Source organism: Melospiza georgiana, chromosome 1 (genome assembly GCF_028018845.1).
Source record: "Melospiza georgiana isolate bMelGeo1 chromosome 1, bMelGeo1.pri, whole genome shotgun sequence".
NCBI classification, from domain to species: domain Eukaryota; kingdom Metazoa; phylum Chordata; class Aves; order Passeriformes; family Passerellidae; genus Melospiza; species Melospiza georgiana.
The window spans coordinates 111656140-111677347 of NC_080430.1; the positions used below are offsets into that span (position 1 = coordinate 111656140).

The following is a 21208-nucleotide window of genomic DNA, read 5'->3' on the forward strand; positions in this document are numbered from 1 at the left end:
TAAAGACAGAACTATGTCCTTAAATTTACACCCCCCATAAATGTCACAGTATGTTGATAGTACACCATGGCTGCACTGAGCTACCACTATGTTTTAAGCTTGTACAGTTTGTTGTGTTCCCTAAGACTTCTCAGTCACAGCTCTTCAAGTCCCTGCACTCCTATGCTATAGTTCTTCAATGTTTCACAGAAAGGACAGAAGATCTACTTGGACTTACCTCCCATTCTCTCATAAGTCTGAAAAAAAAGGTGATACTTGAAACTCTTATTTCAACTTGTATTTTTTTAAAAATAGTTACTGTTACCATTTTGTAACAATTACAATCTTAGTAAAATATTTTCTAAGAAAGTATGCTTGTTAACATTTTGTCTTTTTCAGTATGAAAAGACAGGTGTTCTCCTCTGTGTTCTTCAAACTTTAGCCCAGGCCAAGAGGACATCCTTTTCTGGCAGGATTTGCAAGAACAGGGTTACTCACGTCAAGAGAGGGCTCTGTATTTGGCAGCTGTTGCCTCAGCCAGCACTGGGACAGATCCTGGGACCTCCAGGGTTTCCAGTGCTGAGCAGTATATGCTTGAGCCCAAACTTCCAGGACTGTAACAAATGCCTTGGTTTTAACCACAGGTTTTAACCACAGCGCAGAATGTTACATGCACTGCCATAGTGGAAAGAGAACTTTTCTTCCCTGTTTCTAAAGGTAACACGGAAAAGACTAAATTCTCTACATAAAATTATCCTGAAACATCTCTCAACACCACCACAAACAGTTGGTCCAACACTAGAGATGCTGGACATTTAACCACAGCATTAACGTATCCTGCCTCTGGGTAGTTTCCCACATTCTTGGAAACTGCAACACAATGTAAATAACCAGGAGCTGAGTAAATTCCATTCTCACAAAATCTGACAATCTACAGCTAGTTAAGACTCAAGAAAAAAGCTTTTTACTTTAATTCAGTAGAGAGTTCAGATCTTGAAGCAAGAGATCCATTCCTCCTGCCTCTCCTGTTGAGCCACTGGATTAGACACAGCAAATGAAAAAAACACCTGCCTTAGGCAGTATCATTGATTTTTCAATGACTTACCATCTTCAGGATTTTCTTAGAAGTATTTTACAGAGGTGGGTATTGTAACTCATTATTCTGAAAAATGTGAGGCATAATATATTCCCTAGCACAGATGCTATAAACTTTTATAATGTACACTTCATATAACCTTTTTTAATTGGCATTCTTTTACAACACCCTCAACTATTAGTCCAGGTCATCTATATGTAAACAGTCTTTATGTGGCACACCACTTTGTAAAAGGCTCCTTAATCTACCATGGGAGAAAATCAGTCTACAAGGGCATTATTTCAAGTCCTGCATCATAGTAATTAAAAAAAAAATTTATCCTAATTTTTCATGTAATATTAATGTGGATGTATGCCATTACAGAGCTTTGTATAAGGGAGGAGAAAAACATTCTGTAAAATGTATTTTACTGGGGGAAAAAAAGAAGCAGGTCTAATAGGAAATCCAGGTTTTACCAGTTGTCCAGTTTTAGAAGTATGGTTTTGATTTATGGATCAAAATTGCTCATTTATTATTTTATCTATACTGCTTTGGGCAATTTTGACAGTTAAAATTTAGTTTTATTGACCAATGCAGCCAGTTTAGCCACAAGGGGACTAATGCACACACAGCCTGCTGCACTTAAGAAGCTATGATTTGATTCCATGACCAAGTCAGACTGGGAATCACAACCAACATAACAATAAGTTCCAAATCTCGATGCTCGAGGCAAAATACTTACTCTAAAACCAATCCACTATTAAAAGAAGGTGGGAAAGAATTTTGTGATAGCAGCCTCCATGCACTGTTTATTGTAGCTGATATATTCCACCAATGCTTCTGTCAGCAATGGACGCAGGGTAGTACAGAGGAAACCTTTCTTTAATGATTGTGGACAACAGATAAAGCTGGAAGAAGGAAATGAAAATGCAAAACAGAATCAAAGGTGTGCTCTAGTACTACGGCTTACCAGGGATCTGACTCTTGAGAAAAATGTCTTGAAAAAAATGCCTTTTTTTTTTCCTAAACCAGATTTTATTCATATATACATAAATATGCATGGGTTCATGTTGCAGCTTGAAAGACTTACAAGTTTACTTAAAAAAAAACTTACTGGAATGATTTTAAGCCAATGTTAATTTAGGCCTATCCTATTATAAAATTAGCATCTTCTGCAATCTCAATTTATTGCTCCATTGTGAAGCCCCTTGTGATACATAAACAAATCTCTGAAGAGAAACAAATCAATAAAGTGTCTAATTTGATTAACCATGTTTTTAAATTCATCAAGACAACTGTACAAAAATAAACCACTTACTTGTCAGTATTTTCCACGTCTTCTTTTCATCATCATAATACTGAACCAAATTGCTGGGTAGCCGGTCAGGTCCGGGAGGCAATCCTCCAACCAATAACAGCATTTTCTTATTGGAACGAATTCTTCACCCAAAACAAGAGGAAAGATGAACAACCACATTACTGAGGAGTATTTTTAGTGGCAACAAAATCATAACCATCAAAAGAATGTTCATTGCTTGCAGTTTTCTATTTCATTTTTTTGTGTTTCTTTTCCCAATCATGTCTCAACAATTTCTTGAACCAAGCAGAAAAATGATCAGAAAAGCTGCGTATCTCTCTACTCATGGAATAATAAGCTTCCTTTATGCAATTTGTTAGAGGTTCATTCTAGAACGACCTTTTTCTTATATTATCCCTTTAAATCATCACTCTTTACAGCTGAATACACATGAAATGCTCTGGAGTTGTACTAAGGTTAAGCATTAAAGTTGCATGTCAAAAATCGTATTAGTCAAAATCATTATTATAAGCCATTCTACACTCAAAGAACCTTGAAAAAATTAAGGTTATGCAGAGAGTTTGTGAGCCAACTCTTTAATCACACACTGAACTTCAGATATATAGTTTAGTACAATTAGCAGCACTGGGCTAATGGTTATGGGTTAAATGCTACTTACAAGCACTTTTGTTTGTTTAATTTAGTCCAGACTCTTGCTTTCATTCTCCCCCCCGGCTCCCCCCCTCTTCTCTGCTCTCCCCCTGTGCACCACTGGCTATAGCAACACCAATTGGTAAAAATGAGACTGTGATGTTGTTGTGAGCCTCCCCAGAGTGGAGCCCTGCCAATGCTTGCCACTGATCCAGCGGCATGAACCTGCTCAACTGTGCAAAGTCACTCTAATTCCCTCCCTCTGTTTTTCTACCTTCTCCCCCAGGGGGCAACCACTGAAAGGAGTGACTACCCACCCATCAAGAGCTGGCAATTCGCTGCTATTAACCGTGACCGTGATTCCCAATCTGCCTGGCAGTTCTTAAGAACAGGACTGCAATGTCTCATCTGCAGTAAAAGTGGTTATCTGCACCCTGGCCTCCGATGCCCCACCTGATGAACGTACAATTTCTCTGCAGCATGGAGGGATTTAGCACAATTGTAAGTGAAAACTGGAGGGGAGGCACAGACCCCCAGATGAGCCCTGATGCTTTAATAGTCACTTTGCATATAATTGAACTTTCACCAGTTATACTCCGCTTGGGTGAGATAGCACTGAAATAAAGGTCTAGGCTCAAAATGTTCCTGTAAGGTAGGAAGGTGATGTAGCCTGGAAAACAGCCATCCATGTGAATGACTGTGCAGTGGGACCATGCATTTGATGGAAAGCACCCTTGTCAAACACCATTTTTCCAGGCATGACAACACCTGTGTAGCACTCTGTGTGTCAGTCTGCAGCAAACACCACGGCCAATAAAGGCACAGAACACCAGGAACCAAAGCCTAGCACCAGAGATGCTTGTGGTGGGGTCAAAGCACCACCCAGGAGCTCCAAGCTCAGCAGTGAATTCCAGCAATGGGAGCTTTGCAACTGAGGCACACTCTTGGCTTCACTCCAGCTGCTACCTAGAATGTGTGCTGGTGACCCAGTGATTCACATTTGTAGCAGAACTGCATCTTCTTTTGAGAAGAATGGGCAAAACCAAACTAGATTGTGCTGTAGACATGCACCAACCACAAGGACCATCCCTCAGGAAGGGAACACACAGCTGAGGGCTTGATCCACACAATGCTCCAGAATAAAATCTGTCAAATGGCTGTCCCAAAGACAACTATAGACTACAGATACATCTATGACAAGGATGGCCAGGGAACAATCTGGCATATGGCCTTATCTGTTTTTTAAACAGATCTAGCGCTCAGAGAAGATCATGAATTCACAGTGGATGAAACAAAACCCTCAGTGCCGGAGCAGGAGTTAAACCATGGGGGCAGTGACACTGTCCCACACTGTCCTACCCCTTGATTCTCTCCCGACTTGGGGAGAGCCCCTGCAGTCCCTCAGTCTTTCTGACAAGCCAGCCCTGGATGCCTGCACTGCACCTGCTATGTGCTGTCAATGAGCACTGTTACCTGCCCAGCAGACTGTGGCTCTGTAGGATATCAGGAACCATCTCATGATCACTGTCAGCACAGATTCCATAGTGCTCCAGGGAAAGCTTACTAAAGCACTGCCAGCATCTTATAACGTTCAGTCTCCCCAGTAAAGTTTTTAATGAGAGAACATTTGATGTGTTCTGTGCAACATGGGAGTATGATAAACCGGTTTTGGTATGAGTTAGGGATGACTGCACATGTAACAAGTGGCAGAGCAAACCAGAGCCATAAGTCAGTTATGCATGACCATCCCTAACAATAGAGAATAAATTGTTTATTCCAGCCCTCCTGTGTTGTATGTTATATCACAATCAACTCCCTGTGCATTGTAAAATTCAGAATGCCCTTGCAAGGTTTACTTGATAAAGGAGTTTATTTTGATTTTCATCTTTCATCTGTAAAACTCCCTTCTAACTCCAAAGCACTGTGAAAATCCAATGAATGGCCAAGGCTCAATAGTTAAGGTGAAGAATGAAATGTCAGATATAACTCTGAGTTTCCAGACTTTGGCAGTTGCAACTATCCTTAACATTACTTTTTCAGCCAAACAGCCCAAGAATCTACTGTTTCCTGAGAAGGAGCAGTGCTGCTATATTGGTATGCTTAAAAAATACTAATTTTTGAAATATGTTTAAAATGGGAAGTAGCAAGAACAGAGACTTTTGGTAAAAGTTCAGTAAGAAGTGAATAGTCAGCAGTCTCTACCAAAAGCACAGGGAAATTTCACATGGCAAAGAAGAGATGGGTACTTATACCCAAAATATCTAATTCATCTGCATTGAGAGCTCTTCCAATGAACTAAGTAAAGATAACACAGTGGCTAATGACAGGCAGGTTATAAACTGATATGTCTCCTTGGAGCCAGATCTGGTTTTAAGTTTTAATGTGAAATGCTGCAATTTAGGTTTTGAGAAATATTTTCTTTATTATGTTATATTTATGCTTCATATTGCACTAAGAAGTACTGTTAGAATCTTATAATACATTCTAAAATATGAAAAAGATGTAAATGGCCACTTATATGCAGAAGACTTTTCCAAATATTAATAAAAATGTTATTCAGTGAAACACTGTGATGAAGACAGGATTCAAAAATATGTGTAATACATTGAGCAAGATAAAGCTTCCCCCTCTCATGTGTTATTACATGTTTGCTATTTGGATAAGTCAAGATTACAATGTGAAATGTTCTTCATTATATATGACACACACTTTTTTTTTTTACAGTCTAATATTCTTTTCAGTTAATGCTGTGGTTCACAGTGTCTCCAGCAAGGATTTTATGATCACCTTGTGTTCCATTAACAGTAGTAGGTCTTGGTCAGGGAAGGCTAAGCTGTGGACAGGCAGGCTGTCATGGCAAAAAAGTTGAGATAAATTTATCCACATGTTATCTTGAAAGCATTACTTAGATTTAGACTCCAAAACTCTAGTTCTTACTGATGAACATGCATGTGTTGTTATTATTCTGCACACACTTTGCAGTTTCTGTTCGGCTAAGATTTTAAAACACTTAATTCACCTTAATTAAGTTCCTGGGTACCTCATGTGGTGTGAAATTTATTTTGTCTACTTACAAGACTGGAAACCAAAGTATATTTCAAAGTCAACATTTTCAAACTTGTGTAGTTTCCCTCGAGCACACAAACCCAGGAATCTGAGCACTCACAGAAGTGGCTTCATTTTCAGAGATAGCCATCAACATAACTAAATCCTACTCACTTCAAAGGCAGCAGCAGATGCCCGTCAGCTCTAAAACTCAGATCACCAGTCCATGGTCTAAACTAACCATGAGTATTCATGGCAAGAGACTGAGCCCAAGAGAGTTTACAGATTCACAAGAAATTGGTAGAAAAGGCTGTTGGAGACCTCAGCACTCCTGAAACCACTCCTAATCTTTTGCAACCTTGATGGCCTCATGTTAATGGAAAACGCATGAATGGGAAATACTCTTCTTGTACATTGTTTTTCTTTATTAACATATCCATCAATCTTGCACTGGTGGGTTTTCCTTATCTGGGCAATTAGTAGAAGTTCATTCTACAAAAGCTGGCAAGAAAACAAGCCTCAACAACAGGTTTGCTCCAGACTCTTCCAGTTTTTAAACAATGCTCTGCCCTCTGTATTAGGGAATGCAAATAAATGGCAAGAATACAACCATGAAGTGGCAATCCTGTGGTTCTTAATGCATCCAGTGTAGTGTTACACATCAGAAAGAGAAAGGCATCCTAAGACATACAAGTGATCATGGTCATCGGTGAAAAAAAAGAAAAAAGAAAAAGAGTATTCAACTATACTTTTCTCTTAACTCAGGGCTATAGTAAACCCAGAAGTCTGGATCATTAATTATCTTTTCATATAGGCTATCACCATGGCTTTGAGTATGGGTAGCTCTTCAGAGCAGGGACCTGACAGTGCTGACCTTAAACACAGCCAAACAGAACTCCAGGTGCTCGCCCACTGAACTCAAGCACAAACAAAATCAGCCATAAGAGCAGCACAGCCTCAGCAAGGGCAGGTGAATGCATGGTGCATTTATCTACATCCTCATATCTCACTACATCAAAAGATTTGAGAAACCCGAGTCTGACAGTGACACTGTCAAAATAAGTAGCAAGAATCTCAGAAAAGGGGGCTGGGTTAACCTGCAGCAGAAACAAATTATTTCAGAGTGGTTTAAATACTAACCTCCAGGTAATACAAAAAGAGATACATACTATCCCAAGCAACATTTCAGTTGCCGACCTTTTGTTTGTAAACACCAAAAACTTAATTTCATCTTCAGAAACCAGGATGGTCTTTAGCAACCCTTTTCTTCTCAAAAGGGATCTGAAGGGATGCTGTGTTCAACAAAAAGTGTAGTGGACAATCTAGTTTCAGTCTGCAAAACTGAACAAATGTTGCAAGCATCCATTTGCCCGTGACTGAAAAAAATGTTTTGCTATCGAGAACATGGGATGTGATCTTCAACAATTACCTTCCCAGCTCCTGGATGGGCATTTCAGTGCAACAAAAGTGTCATATGAAAACTGCTTATTTCAATGGATTTTGGCTTCCATAGCTGACTGCAAAGATAGCCATGATTAGTAACACATGTTTAATAGAGAGGAAATCTAATTATCCGGGAGTTTAACTATGAACTCAATGAAAGCCATAAGATTCAATGTAAAATTTATTTTGGACAAAGGAATTTTATGAGGTTTTGTCACTGTATAAAATGAATTAACAAACATCATAACCTATAGGTGAATAGGCATCTAGAATCTCTACCTAACCCTACAGCAGTGCTAGGGGAAGACCTGAGTTCTCACAGTCAACAGACCAAATCCTGCTTAATGACTTTCCCCTTATGGATAAAGTACAGACATTAAAAACATCCTGATTTTGTCAAAATGTAAGGCATGATAAAGTCTCTTGCAAATGATGACCAATAATATTTTTAGTTCTTCAGTTCAAATAATTTTCAAAAAATTCCTGAATGTATGGAAGTTGCTTTATGAATGGATTTTTTTGCCTCTTCTAATTTGCACCTATTGCCCCAGGCACACTAGAATGAATGTGAAAAAGCTTTCTAGAAATACTAAAAACCTGGAAACCAGTCTTATCATGAAGATTTTGGTTTTCATCTTTTCATTCTCCATGTAGGCAGGCTTGGCAGAAGACCCCAGTTTTCATTGCAGCAGAGCTCACAGTAATGTTCACTGAGGAGGATGCTCATTTAATACATGTTGCTGACCACTGACAGAATGAAGTTTAAGAAGACAAATACTAAGCTGAGAATGATTCGCTACAGACATTGATTGTTGGTTTCCTCCTCTGAATCTACTCGAATTTTTTTTTTAATTTTGTCCAATACTTTAAAAAAAGCATAGAAAAGAATAAGTTAATGTTTGCTTTAACAATAATCATTCCTTTACCTTCTAAAAGCAGAAGTCTAAGGGTAAGTGAATATTTTACCTGGCAGGCCACACTTAACTGTTACAGAGTTACCTTACAAGCTAAAGGTTCCTTCATTTCTAAAGTTGCCAGGTAATTTTCCATCTCCTGTACTGAAATAACTTAGAATCTGTTTGAAGCTCTGAAAATCCCATTTTTCTTTATGAAACCAAGCCCACTACTGTTGATCTCTAAGTTAATACTTAAGAGTTACCTTCCAGCTCTTAGCTGGAAGATTTTTTGAAGTCAATGTCCCTTCCTTTTTGGGGTAAAAGCCTCTGATGTAACAGGTAGCTTAGCAGTAACAACCATCCTGGTAGAGTGACACCTATCCAGGGCTCCTTTGGAAAAAACACAGAGGAGAGTCCTTCTCATCTTTGCCTCCTTGCACTACCAGATCTGAATGCTGAAGATATCCTTACTACTTACACACTGAATATCTGGAGCATTGCAAGGGAGGTGAATCCAAAGGAATGTTACTAGCAAAGCAAACTGGTGAATGAGACACAAAATCTCCTGTTTCATGAATCTTCTAAAAAACCTTTAAGTAATTATCTTTATCCTGAATTAAAAAAAAAAAAAGGAAAAGGAAAATGTCAAAGCTAAATGCTTTTGCAAATTGCTTCCCCTCCTCACATCATTTTGCTTGGCCTTTTTTTGGGTTTGGTTTGTTGGCTGGTTCCCTTTTTTGGTTATTTTGGGTATTGGGTATTTTTCGGTGTTTTGTTTTGTTTGGTTGGTTTTTAAAAAATTTTTCTGACAGAGGTTGTAAAATGGAAATGCTTTATAGAATACTTCCAAATAATCAAATCATCTTTTTAATTTTTTGTTCCCGAGGAAATTTCAACTAATTGTTATTTTTTGATGTTTAGACTGTAAAGTTAAGAAAGTCCTTTTTTATTTGATTCTGTGTCTGATGTCCACATCAACAGAAGGTTGACACAGCATCATAGGCTGTGTTCTTTCCAGCTGAGGCTCCTTTTCCTTAGGAAGCCAAAGGAAAGGAACACACCTTGCTGCCAGCTCACTCAGGGTATGACTTGTTACCTTTTCCACTGGTTTGTTTGGGTTTGTTTTTTTTTACTGAAAGGCACCAGTTGGGGAATACAGGAAGAACCAACTGTGGCACCAACTTCTATTTACTTCCAGCTTCACTGCAAACCGTCTGCTTCCATTGAACTTGGCAGCTGACAATATTTGCTCAGTTTATTGTCTGCTTTCCAAGAATACAGCAAGTGTTGACTACTAAGTACTAGGCATGACAGTCTTTAAAGAAAATTTCAGGGAGGCAGCAAATATGAAAAATGATGCCAGGAAGTATCTACCAATAGTTTTCAACTTTCCATAGTCTTCAATTTCTTTAGATGATCTTTGGTAAATGTGTAATACCAGACAGAATCTGTTTCAACAAAACCAACATGAGAGATGCTTACAGAGCAGGGGAGTCCAGCTCAAACCCTTCTTTTAGGATTCCTACTCCCTGCTCAATCTTTCCAGGCCACACTGAGCAAAGGATAATTACAAACCTTGCTCTGATTTAGAAAACATATTGGATTTTTAAAACATAGGAGTTGTTTGAAAAGATGAAACAGTGTTTTTTACAGATTATATCAATTTTTTCATAACATGAGTTTATCAGAACCAAAGCTTTTTCCCGGCAAACTATTTTCTGTTGATTTTATGTTCTACATTACCTCTCCCCACTTCCCTTGCCCTCCAGGCTCCCTGTGCTTTCTCTTCAAGTACAAATCCAAACAATTACACCATCCCAGCTCTGTTCCATTTACTGCTCAGCAGTTACAGACTCAGAACCTCCACATTCTTGTGCTATAAAGAAAAAACTACAGTGACCCTAGGCCACAACATGCCCTCTAAGACCCTCTCCTTTCTATCTCTTCTCTCCACACAAAGGGGATGCACATCAGGCAAAGAGTGAACAGAGAAGTCTCAGACCAGTAGCAGACATACATGTCTGATGCTCACTATGATCCTACAGCACTCCAGTTGTAAAAGGCACACTTTAAGCAGAAATCATTCCAGGAGGATTTTGTCTGAAATGGGACTCCCTTGTCTAGAAGGCTCTGCAACACTTGTGACCTACGTACTTCCCAACAGGACAGAGAGGGATTGTGTTGCCAAAGGATGGGCAAGAACAGCACAGGAACTCATGGCTGACAGCTCTGCTTTTAGGAACCTGCAGGACTTGTAAAGCTGCTATATAGACTGGCATGGGTGGTGGAGAGGGGCATTTTTGCTCCAGCATTTGAAGAAGAAGTTTCCATTTTCAAAGGCACTTTGTCATCAGTGTCATCAGAGTGGCTTACTAAGATTACTTGTTTTTAAACTTAGTTTAATTTTCCCTCTAGAACAAGCTGTTATGAAATACAGTGAAATATTTCTCCTCAGAAAAAGAGTTTGGAGATGCAGATGCAGGTATTTGAGGCTGCTTCAAGTGCTAAAAAGGCAGGGTGACAAAGCCAAAGAGGAGCACAGTTCAGCAAACTGCAATGGCCTGTAAAGATCCAAGCACAGAGGTCTGGAGCAGTGGGGATTGTGTGTGTGACATTGGGAGCCTGGTGGGAGGGACACTCAGTAGCTGGGGTAACAGAGGATTCCAGAGAGGAGACAGATAATGTTCAGTAGATGGGATCTGGGGAAGAGCCCTACCACCTAAGGACATGAATCAGGAGGGACTGCCAGTTCACAGAGGACACAATTCCAAGGTAGTGCCTCTGACTGGGAAACTGGCTGGCAGGGCAAGGACCTGCACAACGTGCCTGGCAACCCCTCTTCACCTGCAGCTGTTGGAAAGATGGCTGTCCATAAAAAAGGCTGTTAATGCTCTTCATCAATTATGTTTCTCCTAACAAATACTATAACTGATCCAAAAAAAATGGCTATCATCTCAGGGATGATATCACCTTGCAGCTCTCAAGGATTTTACCAGCCAGGACACATGGGTCTTTAAAAAAGGCTTCCAAGGACTTTCCTGACCCACAGCAGTCCTTTTAGGACAGCGGTGCTCCCTCTGTCCATAATGTGAGCTCCAGGGCTCCCACCCTTTTGGAAACTCCACATCTCTCCACTAATACTTCAGCATGAGCTGGTCTCCAATGGCAAATGAATGCACATGAGGCAGGTAAGGAAAGTAGGTGAGACTAACTAGGATAAAACTGACTACAGGTCTGTGGTTCACTACCCCACAGCCTCTAATGTGTCAGTCTCCCTTCTGCAGCTCAGCTGAGAGAGTCCTGGCACATGTACAATTTCCTGATATTAATTCAGGCACATAAAAACTGATCCAAAGCTCACTAAAATAAACCAGAGCCTCACATCCACTTCATCCATACTGCAATGCAAAACTCAATAATTCATATATATTTTAGGATGTGTTTTTCTTATCAGATGTAAATTCAGGATCTGTAGTATTTCTCACTTGCAATTAAACGTGAATATTTGTTAAAAATCCAAATATTGCTGTTATGATCCCAAAGGGACAGGTAGGTGGTTGTAACCAGAAGACAGAGTGCATTTCAATGAAAAAAACCACACTTTTCTTACAACCACCAAACATGTCCTGCTGAGATTCTACAAAAATCTCAGTAGAAAAAGAAGTCAAATTGAACTACGGTCTGTGAGATTTGGAGACAAATAGTGTATGCAAAAAGGAAATTATTTAATTGCCACGGGATATAGCTGGTTTCTTCAAATTTTTAATCTCCTCTGTAGAAAGTAAAACAGACCAGGCATATATGCCTTCCACACAAATGGCACTGTCTCACGCTGTTCAGCACCTTACATTTTCCTTCTTCATCTTCCTTCTGAATGAAAACTGCTCATATCATCTTCATCACCTGTCACTGTTTAATTTGCTATCACTTTCACTAATATTGCCTACCTTCAAACAGTCTGGATGACACCCTCTCTCCACTGAAATGAAATTTAAAAAAAACAAACAAACAGCAAACCAAACCACCTCTACAAGTAGCTTTAGCAGGACCAGAATTTGCACTTTTAATCTCCCTAAGGTCTAGTAGTCCAGGGAACAAAAGTATAAAAAAACAGCTGGGTCTGTACATGCTGGGACTTTGCTGAAACCATAAAACAGCATGGGTAGGCTTAGCCTTCTTATCTCTTTGTCTCCTTATTTCCCCTCTTTCCTCTTGTGCTCTTTAATTCTGTATTTTCTGCCTAGGACTATTCCTATCTTATGTCAGCTGGTTGATCTCCATCCATTTTTCCTCCCCCAAATCGGAAAAAGCTTTTCCAGAAACTGCAATACTCAGCTGCCATTGACAACAAATGCTGTTTCTGCCAAGAATTAGTGTTCCCCCTTTTGTTTCATTCCCCATCTTCTCTTTATCTGCCAGGGTCTTTTTTCTTTTGCTAGTTTCCTTTCCTGTCTGGTATCCTGTCTGGTATGTATTTTTACATTTTTCTCCCTTCAAAACTATTCTTCTCTCATGTCTTCCCTGATTTGCACTGTCCTGTTTCCACTACTTATATCCCATTTCTCCCCTGGGGTATCTCAACTCCTTTTTTTTTCTGCATTTCCCCCTCTCTCCCAGTTTTACTTCCCTCAGTGCCCTCTGCCTTCAGGTATGCAGCTGTATTTGCAGCTGCTCTGCCCGCAGATCGTGGGAGGGACAGACCAGCCCAAACACCCTTTGCTGGTGAGAGGAGCTGCAGGTGGTAATGCTCTGTCCCCAGACTTTTAAAAATTTGAAAATACATATATTATATAAAGTACATACTATATATTATATAAAGTACATTATATTACACAATAAAGCACAGTGACATTTTAATCAACTCAATACTCTGGTGAAGATCCGAGAGTCAAATGAATGTCGGGAATATGAACTTTGCTCTATCTAAATAGATTTTCTTCCCAGAACTACAGAAGGTGATACAGCACAGAGCTACGTGTCTCTTTCAGGGACAGACAAACATAATTTAAGCCTAATGTTCAGGGTCACTCACCCCACTCCAAGCTGAAATCAACTATGATATTTCCTAGCGACACCAAAACTGACTGTGTCTCCAGAGGTTTAGCAGCAGCTTGCATGCTGAGGCCCTGCTGAGGTGAGGATCACTGAGCCAGCAGTATTTCTAACTTTGCTTAGAGTTGAGCACCTGATGAGATGCCAAATCAAACCCAAAACACTTCATACCCTGTGTGAAGCTCTTAACCTCAGAGTGCACAGCAAGGCTCACAACTCAGGAACATAATTCCTCAACTTTTTAAATTCTGATAATTAAATTGTTGCACCTTGAAAGTTAATTTTACAAAATTCATCAGGACATTGAAGCATTACCTTCTCTTAGGAAATTTCATTAAAAAGCCCTAGTCTTTCTGTAGGTAAACAGTGTATTTCACTGCAGCACAAAACTCAGGTACTTCTTAAACCCAGCATCACTTGCACTGCAGGATCTGCATTTGTGGCACAAACATTATAAATACCTTTGCTCACAGAGCATAGACTGGCTCTTGTTAGCCCAAATCTGTTTTTCCTCCAGGCCTGACCACAGGACTAACTTTATAGTTACATTTCAGAGGGAAATCAGTATATTTTGAGCTTCCCATTACATTTATTTCCATTAAGAAATAGAAGTAGCCCTGATGCCAATGTACTCCAAAGTGTGCATATGGATACATAACATAGGTGTTTTTTTCTGAAGCAGCTTGTTTTAAAAAAGAAAAAAGTTGTTTTTAAAAAGGTAGAAAAGTTATTGGCAAATTCTAACACTGAGTGAAATTCTCATTTCTTGAACATGCAGGAAGCAGGTGGTTATAGCACTGGGCTGCTTGCATTTCTCACCAACCCTTACTGTACTGTGCAGGAGCTATTACACTGCACAAGAGGAACAGTTAATCTCTTTATAAAGACATGTGCATCTTTGGTGAATGACCTTTCATTAAATTCCAAATTACCAAAGTCACCATTACTCACAGAAAAAAGTAATCAGAGTTTTGAAGTCTTTTTCTGTGTAATAATTTTTATGTATTTGCACATGTACTTCACTGTTAGTTACTTTTAAGATTTCCTTCTGGAAATTAGTAGCTTAAGGAACTCTTTGCAGATTTTCTTCCTTAAAATTTTACTGAATGAATGTTAACCTGTTAAAATTGCTACTTTAGAAAAACTATGAGTAACAGAGAAGACAAATCTGGAAATCTCTGTAGTCTTGAATGTTTCTTTTTTTTTCACTCCTTCATGTTTAAGAAGGCATTTGTACACCTAGGCAGCCTGGCAAAATCCTAAAATGATTAAGATTCAAAGATGGGCCTTTGTGACCTTTATGAATTTCCAGGAATATCGTCCAAGACCGAAAATGAAAATAGAACAATTTCATTCTGCATTACTAAGCATTTCAACATCTCCAACACTTTAACATTTGGAGTAAGTTCTAATGCCTGCTTATAAATAAATCTGAACGGTTTTGCTCCCATTTCACTGCCTCTAAAGAACCCAATCAACAGAAGCTAGTTATTAGACACACAGTAAAGTTTGGAAGGTGACAGCATGTTTTCACCCACTGTGGTTAAGGGTCTCTGAAATACCACTGTCTGCACAGACATGCAGACCTATTACAAATAAAAAGAGCAGCATTTGTGGTATTTGGAGTCTCCTGTAAGTCATTAAGTGCAACTAAGACTCTCACCTAGGACTACCTAAAGTGCACTCCCTTTGTGTATGCTCCTGCTTAAGGGGAAAGCAGCTCCCAGCACCAGCAGAATCAGATTCTTGCAGCATCCATGACATTTGTAAGCATTCAGTGGTCAGAACACCACTACATATCCTTCAAATGACATGGACCACTGAAGCTGGAAAGGTATCTCCACTGAACCACGCCGGCTGGTATCTCAGCAATCCACCAGGACACGAGCATCAGCTTGCCCCCGGTGGCGTGCAGAATCTTGCCGGAGGAGTTCCTGGGGTTTGCATTTTTGAAAGTCATCACTTTTGAGTGTTGAAATGCAAAGGGTAGGCACCAACTTACAGCAGTGGCATCTCAGAAATACTTTATGCTGCAAAATAGTTGTATTTGATGTTTTTGATTTCAGAGTGAGAATCAGTTAGACAACAAGGTGATAAGCATGACAGAACACTAACATAGTGAGCTAGCTAGAAATAATAAGAGGGCACACCATCTCCAAAGTTAAACCATCTGAGTAGTGCCCATTACATAGAGTATAAGAATCCTGTGCATTAATGCTAATAGAGTGTATTATTTAAAATATTTATTAATGTACCAGTTTCTTTCTTGCTGCTGTCAAATCATTAGTAATATGCACCCATTAGTTGAAAAGCTTATAATAAGCTGAATAATGTGAAGTGTGGTTTGATTTCTGTGCTACCACACCACTGTATTATGCCAACACGAGAAGATGGCATTATCTTTCCATCTGTGAATGAAGTACAAGCATATTTTAGAAGAAGATAAACAAATTTTGGATATGTTTAGTCCTTGTTAAACTATGTGATGTGCACTCACTTCCTAACACCAACCTCATATTGTCAATCTTTGACATCATGATTCATTACCTTATTAAATGAAAATAACTGACATGTTGTAGGTGTAAGGACTATGAAGTCACAAGTTTCCACGCACAAACAGGGACATCACCCCACCACCAGCAACATCAGGGTGTGCACAGATGATGCAGTTATTTATGAAAATAACAGATATAGGACTTGGCTATTACAATTTAAAGACCTAACTCCTTGTTAAGGAATAACATTGTGGGAGAAAAGAATTATTAATTATAGTAAAAAAAAAAAAATAAAATCCAGATTCCCAACGCGCGGGTGGCCAGAGGGCCGAGGGGAGGGGACGGAAAGTTTGGCGGTGCAGGGGGCGGGCGGCTCGGCCCCGCCGCCGCCCCCCTCCCGCCGCTGCGGCCGCCCCCGGCCCCGGCCCCGCGGGGTCCGAGCCCGCCGGGCCCCCCCGATCCCGCAGGAGGTGCGAGCCCGCTCCCGGAGCCCCCGCGGGGCCCGAGCCCCCTGCCCGCCCCGCTCACCTGCTGGCCAGGCTCTGCCGGCAGTGCTGCCTGAAGGGCATCAGGTGGTAGTTCATGGCGTCCAGCAGCAGCTTCTGGCAGACGGGGTCGGTGCGCATGAAATCCACCGACTGGACCCGCTCCACCAGCTCCGGCGCCGGGATGAGGGCGAAGCGGAGGCGCTTCATCAGGTCCGGGGCGTACTGCATGCGGGTCTCCCGGTCGTGCTCCAGCCAGAGCACGGACATCTGGAAGAGCGCCAGCTCCGACTCGACGGGGGGGGGCAGCGAGTCGAGGAGGGCGCGCATCTCCTCGAAGTTGAGCAGCAGCACGTCCTCCACCAGGTACTTGTTGGCCAGCTTCTTGGTCTCCTCCAGGCCGTGCAGGGCGGCAATCTTGCACACCTGCTTGTAGTTCTGCACCGAGATCTGGTCGTTGAGGAACTGCACGCACAGCTTGGTGACCTGCGGGATGTGCAGGATCTTGCTGACCGACAGCACCTCCTCCACCGTGTCCAGCGAGAGGGTCACGTTGGCCGTGTACAGGTACTCCAGCACCAGCCGCAGCCCGATGGACGAGCAGCCCTGCAGCACCAGGTTGTTGATGGCCCGCGGGCTGGCCAGCAGCTTGTCCTCGGGGGAGGAGGATGGGGTGCCGGGCTCCTCCTGCGTCTGCGGCGGCGGCGGCTCCTTCGGCGGCCCTCCCAGCCCGTCCTGGGCGCCGGGCCCCAGCCCCAGGGCGTGCGGGTGCCCGCCGCTCCCGCCGCCGCTGGAGAACAGGGATCGGAAGTACTGGGAGCAGGAGGCCAGCACGGCCTTGTGGCAGTGGAACTGCTGGCCCTGGGCCGTCAGGGTCACGTCGCAGAAGAGCTGCTTCCTCCACAGCAGGTTGAGGCCGTGCAGCAGGTTGTCGCTGTGGCTGGGGTCGAAGGTGGAGGTCCTGTCCCCGGATCTGGACATGGCGAGCGGCCTCCGGCACACCTGCCTTTTAAACCCTCCTCCAACCTGGGCAGAGGGGTGGGGAGGAGAGTGGGGTGGGGGACACACGGGACGACACAACAATAAACACAAAGCTTTAGAGGCCCGGAGGGCGCATCCCGGCGGTGTGCGCAAGGGTGGCGAGGGGCGCAGCCGGGGGACGGACTCCCCTCTGCCCGCCGAGCCGAGCCGAGCCGCCCCCCCGCCCGGGACACGGACGGGCTCGCTCCGAGGGGCCGCAACTTGGGAGGGCGAGAGGAGATCTGGGCTTTTTTTGCCTCTCCCCTCTTCACCCCCGCCCCCGTTTTCCTCCCTCCTCGGTGCAAACCGGGCAGTTCTCTAGGGGAGGAGCAAGGAAGCCGGGGACATTTTCAAAGCTGAGCCACCCCTCCCCAGGTTCCCCCCTCCCAAACACCTAAGCAATCAAACACACCCCAAATAACACCACCACCCACCCCCCAACTCCGCGACGCCCAGAGAAACTACCAAGTGACTGAAACTCTGCCGGGCAGGCGGGTAGCCCTGCCCGCCCCGCTCCCCTCCGGCCGCTTTGGCAACTCGGCGGCGCCAGGACCCGCTTCCCCCGGGGGCGCCGTGCCCGGAGCGGGGGCTCCGGCCCCGAAGTTGGGCCGCGCTGCTCGGCCCAGCGCGGGGCTGCGATACTCGGCACCCCGGAGCGGGCACGGGGGATGGAAGCGGCAGCCCCGGGCCCGGCGAGGGGCCGCCCGGCGCTGTCCTGCCCGGCTCGCTTCTCCTCGCAGCGACGGCGCCGCGGCCGTAACTCCGGTAACTGCGTGAAGTTCAAGTTCGGGGAAGGACGGGGGAGGCGGGAGCGGGGAGCGGGGCCGTGCCCGGCAGCCCCCGGTCCGGCCGGACCCGCCGCCCCCCAGCCCCGGCCCCGAGGGGAGAGGGGTGGGCGAGGCTGCCCCGAGCCGCGGCCGCACCTGCGGAGGCTGCGCAGCCACCGACCCGCGCTGACCGCATCCCGCCCCGCGGAGCGCCGCCGCCGCTCTTCCTCCTCCTCCTCCTCCTCCTCAGCGGGATCCCGCCGAGACCTGCTCCTGCCATTGCAGCGCGCTCAGTCGCTTCTCGCCAGTACTGGGCTTCCTGTGCCTCCCTTCACCCCCGCCTCGCCCCATTTATAGGCACAGCGAGGGGCTCCCTCCAGCCGCTTCCCCTGCCCCGGCGCCGCTCAGCCCCGCTCCGCGCCCGCCGCCGGCTACAGAAACCTCCCGGAGCCTCTCCCTTTAAGTGGACCCGGTCAATCCCCCCCTCCCCACCGCACACACACACACACACACACGCACACATACATGCACACACATACACAGACACACACACTCCTCCTCTTCTCCCTCCCCTTCTTTCTTTCTCGTTTTGGCCATTTCTTGCAATCGGAGTTTATTCCGCAAACGCGTTCGTTACACAACTGCCCCCCACCCCGCACACACAGACACCCCTTTCCTCTCCCCCAGTAACAAACAAATCAGGAGGCACTAGCAAATGCACGGAGACGGATAGACACAAGGCCAGAAACTTACCTGCTCCACCACCAGCTGCCAAAGTAAAGGTTCACTTAAGCTCCCCCCCAAAAAAATCAATTGTCCTTCCTTTTTAAAGGTTTGCTCGCTCCTTCCAAAAAAAAAAAAAAAAAAAAAAAAAAAAAAAGGAGAGAAGAGAAAGAAAGAAAAAAAAAAAAACCTTCTGGTTCCCAAGTCGGAGCAGTCACTCTTTACAATTTATTTTGTCGTACATCATTTGATCACCATGAATTAGCAACAGCAAGAAAATGTACGAGAGAGAGAGAAGGAGAGAGAGAGAAAGAGAGAGAGAGAGCGCAGAGCTTTCTGCAAGAGAAGAAGAAGAAAAAATGTACGTGTGACAAATTATGCTACCAAGAAACAACACATCATTATCCTTGGGCCTGGGGCTCAGTGAGTCGTAACGAGAGTAATAGGAAATCCACGGTTGGGGAGAGAAACGGTCGTGCATGGCCAGTGGAGAGAGACCATACAGGGGGATGGATGCTGGAGAGACTCGCAAAATTATGGCTCAAGGCTATTGTAAAAATTGTCGAGCGTAAATGACTGCGATTTCAAACATCTTTGGAAGAAAGAAGGGGAAAAAGCGAGCCCCCCCCCCCCCCCCCCGCCTCCCTCCCTCTCGCTCTCCCTCTCTCTTCTCTCTCTCTATAAAGAACCGTCAAGTTTTAGTGCGCATTGCTAATTAGTCAATTTCTCTCTGCCTTCACAGGCTGGCGACTTTGCTGCTGAGCTGAAACTGCTAATTTCTGTGACCAGCTTTTTTCTTAGCTGTGATCTGGATGAATGAGTAGCTGTCTCACAGAGATGACAAAAATAAACTCTAATCCCCCCAAAAATTTCCACTACATCTTTCTCATGCATAGATTTATGATCTTCAAGGGCCCTGTGCAATATGCAAACTTTTGTGTGTATGTGTTGCTGGGGGGGGGGGGATGGACGGGGAGGGGGGAGTAAGTCTTGTATTCAGGTTGCACAGTATTTGTTTTGTATGTCTGCTCTCCCCCCACACCCCAGGAGTGATGAAAATAATGTCTGGTTTCAGTAGCCAATACATTGTCACCCCCCATCCCCTTGTATTCGTATTATTGCTTTGACAGGATACATCCTCCTTCCTGGCGAGTATGATGAGGCTGGAGGGGTGGAAGGGAGAGAAAGTGAGGCTACTAAATGGTGTTAGTGGTAAAATGTTCCTTTTACATTTGTTCCCCTGCACTGTTCAAGATTTATGATCTTGTTTGAAGGCATATTTTCTCTATCGTTTTTTCTGGTTAGACAACCGTCTCTGAACTTCACTGTCAGCTCTTCAACAGATAAGGGTTCAGAAGTCACATTTTTTTATTGGAAGATTAGCATATTGTCAGATTTGTCTTTCGGTTTCGAGACTTTGCAAAGCAGAAGCCTGAACCAAATGGCAGGAAAGCAGCTGCTATTTCACAAACATAACCTTTCAACTTTCTGCCAGAGCTGATACCCTAGAAACGTGCATAGCACAGCCCATGGGCTGGGGCTTTGTTTTGGGTTATGCTCCTTTATAGCTGTAAGAAGCAGAGGGAATTCTTATTCTAGGCATTTTGGGCTTTTTCTTTCCACCAAAGGACATTTTGGTCGAGGGCATGTTCTCCCCACTTTATCTCATGATATATTGTACCCTCACATTTATAGCTCTGTTCTTCTGTTGTCAAACCTCCAATTGTAGGAAAAAAAAAAAAAAAAAGTGGAATGTATGCCCTTGAATGAAATGCACATGAAAGGAGACTGGAACAAGCACTCACAGAAAGTTTTACCTGGTGTGAAAGCCTCGAGCCCCATCCCCTTACACAGAAGATGCTCAGGCTCCCATTAATTAAAACACACACCAGGAGTGGGACTTCGAATGCCAGGTCTCATGGTCTTTCTCTTTGACTTGGCCAAGGATGCCAATGCATTTACAGAGCTGGAGTCAGATTGCTCAGGAATGCAAAGGACTGGAACTGAAAGGCATCAAGGCAGTTTTTGCTTTTATTTATTTTCTGGTGACCTTAGTAAAGAAGTTCTGCCATACCTCTCTCTTTTTCCTTGCCAGATAGATCTCTTCCCCCTCCCTTGGATGTCAATTATTTCTGCAAGAAATTTCCAAGAGAGGTAAGGCAGCTGGTGTTGTGGGGCACGGTATTCCTCCCAAAATGACACCAACCTATGCTGTTTGTAAAACCATGTTTTTTTGATTTGCTCTAGTTGTGGCCTCCTACCTGCTGTAGCCTGTTGTAT

The 21208-nt window shown here is 43.6% G+C and overlaps 1 protein-coding gene across 1 annotated transcript in view; it reads right to left on the bottom strand.

The window, feature by feature from the left end:
• The window catches only part of KLHL14 (kelch like family member 14), a 56586-nt gene extending 39187 nt beyond the window's left edge, over nt 1–17399 (bottom strand). The window contains exons 1-2 of the mRNA XM_058036954.1: nt 16462–17399; nt 2373–2494 (exon numbers count right to left, since the gene is read on the bottom strand). Of these exons, the coding sequence (XP_057892937.1) occupies nt 2373–2494; nt 16462–17399 (1060 nt within the window). The remainder of the gene's footprint in view (nt 1–2372; nt 2495–16461) is intronic.
• Nucleotides 17400–21208: the final 3809 nt, after the last annotated feature.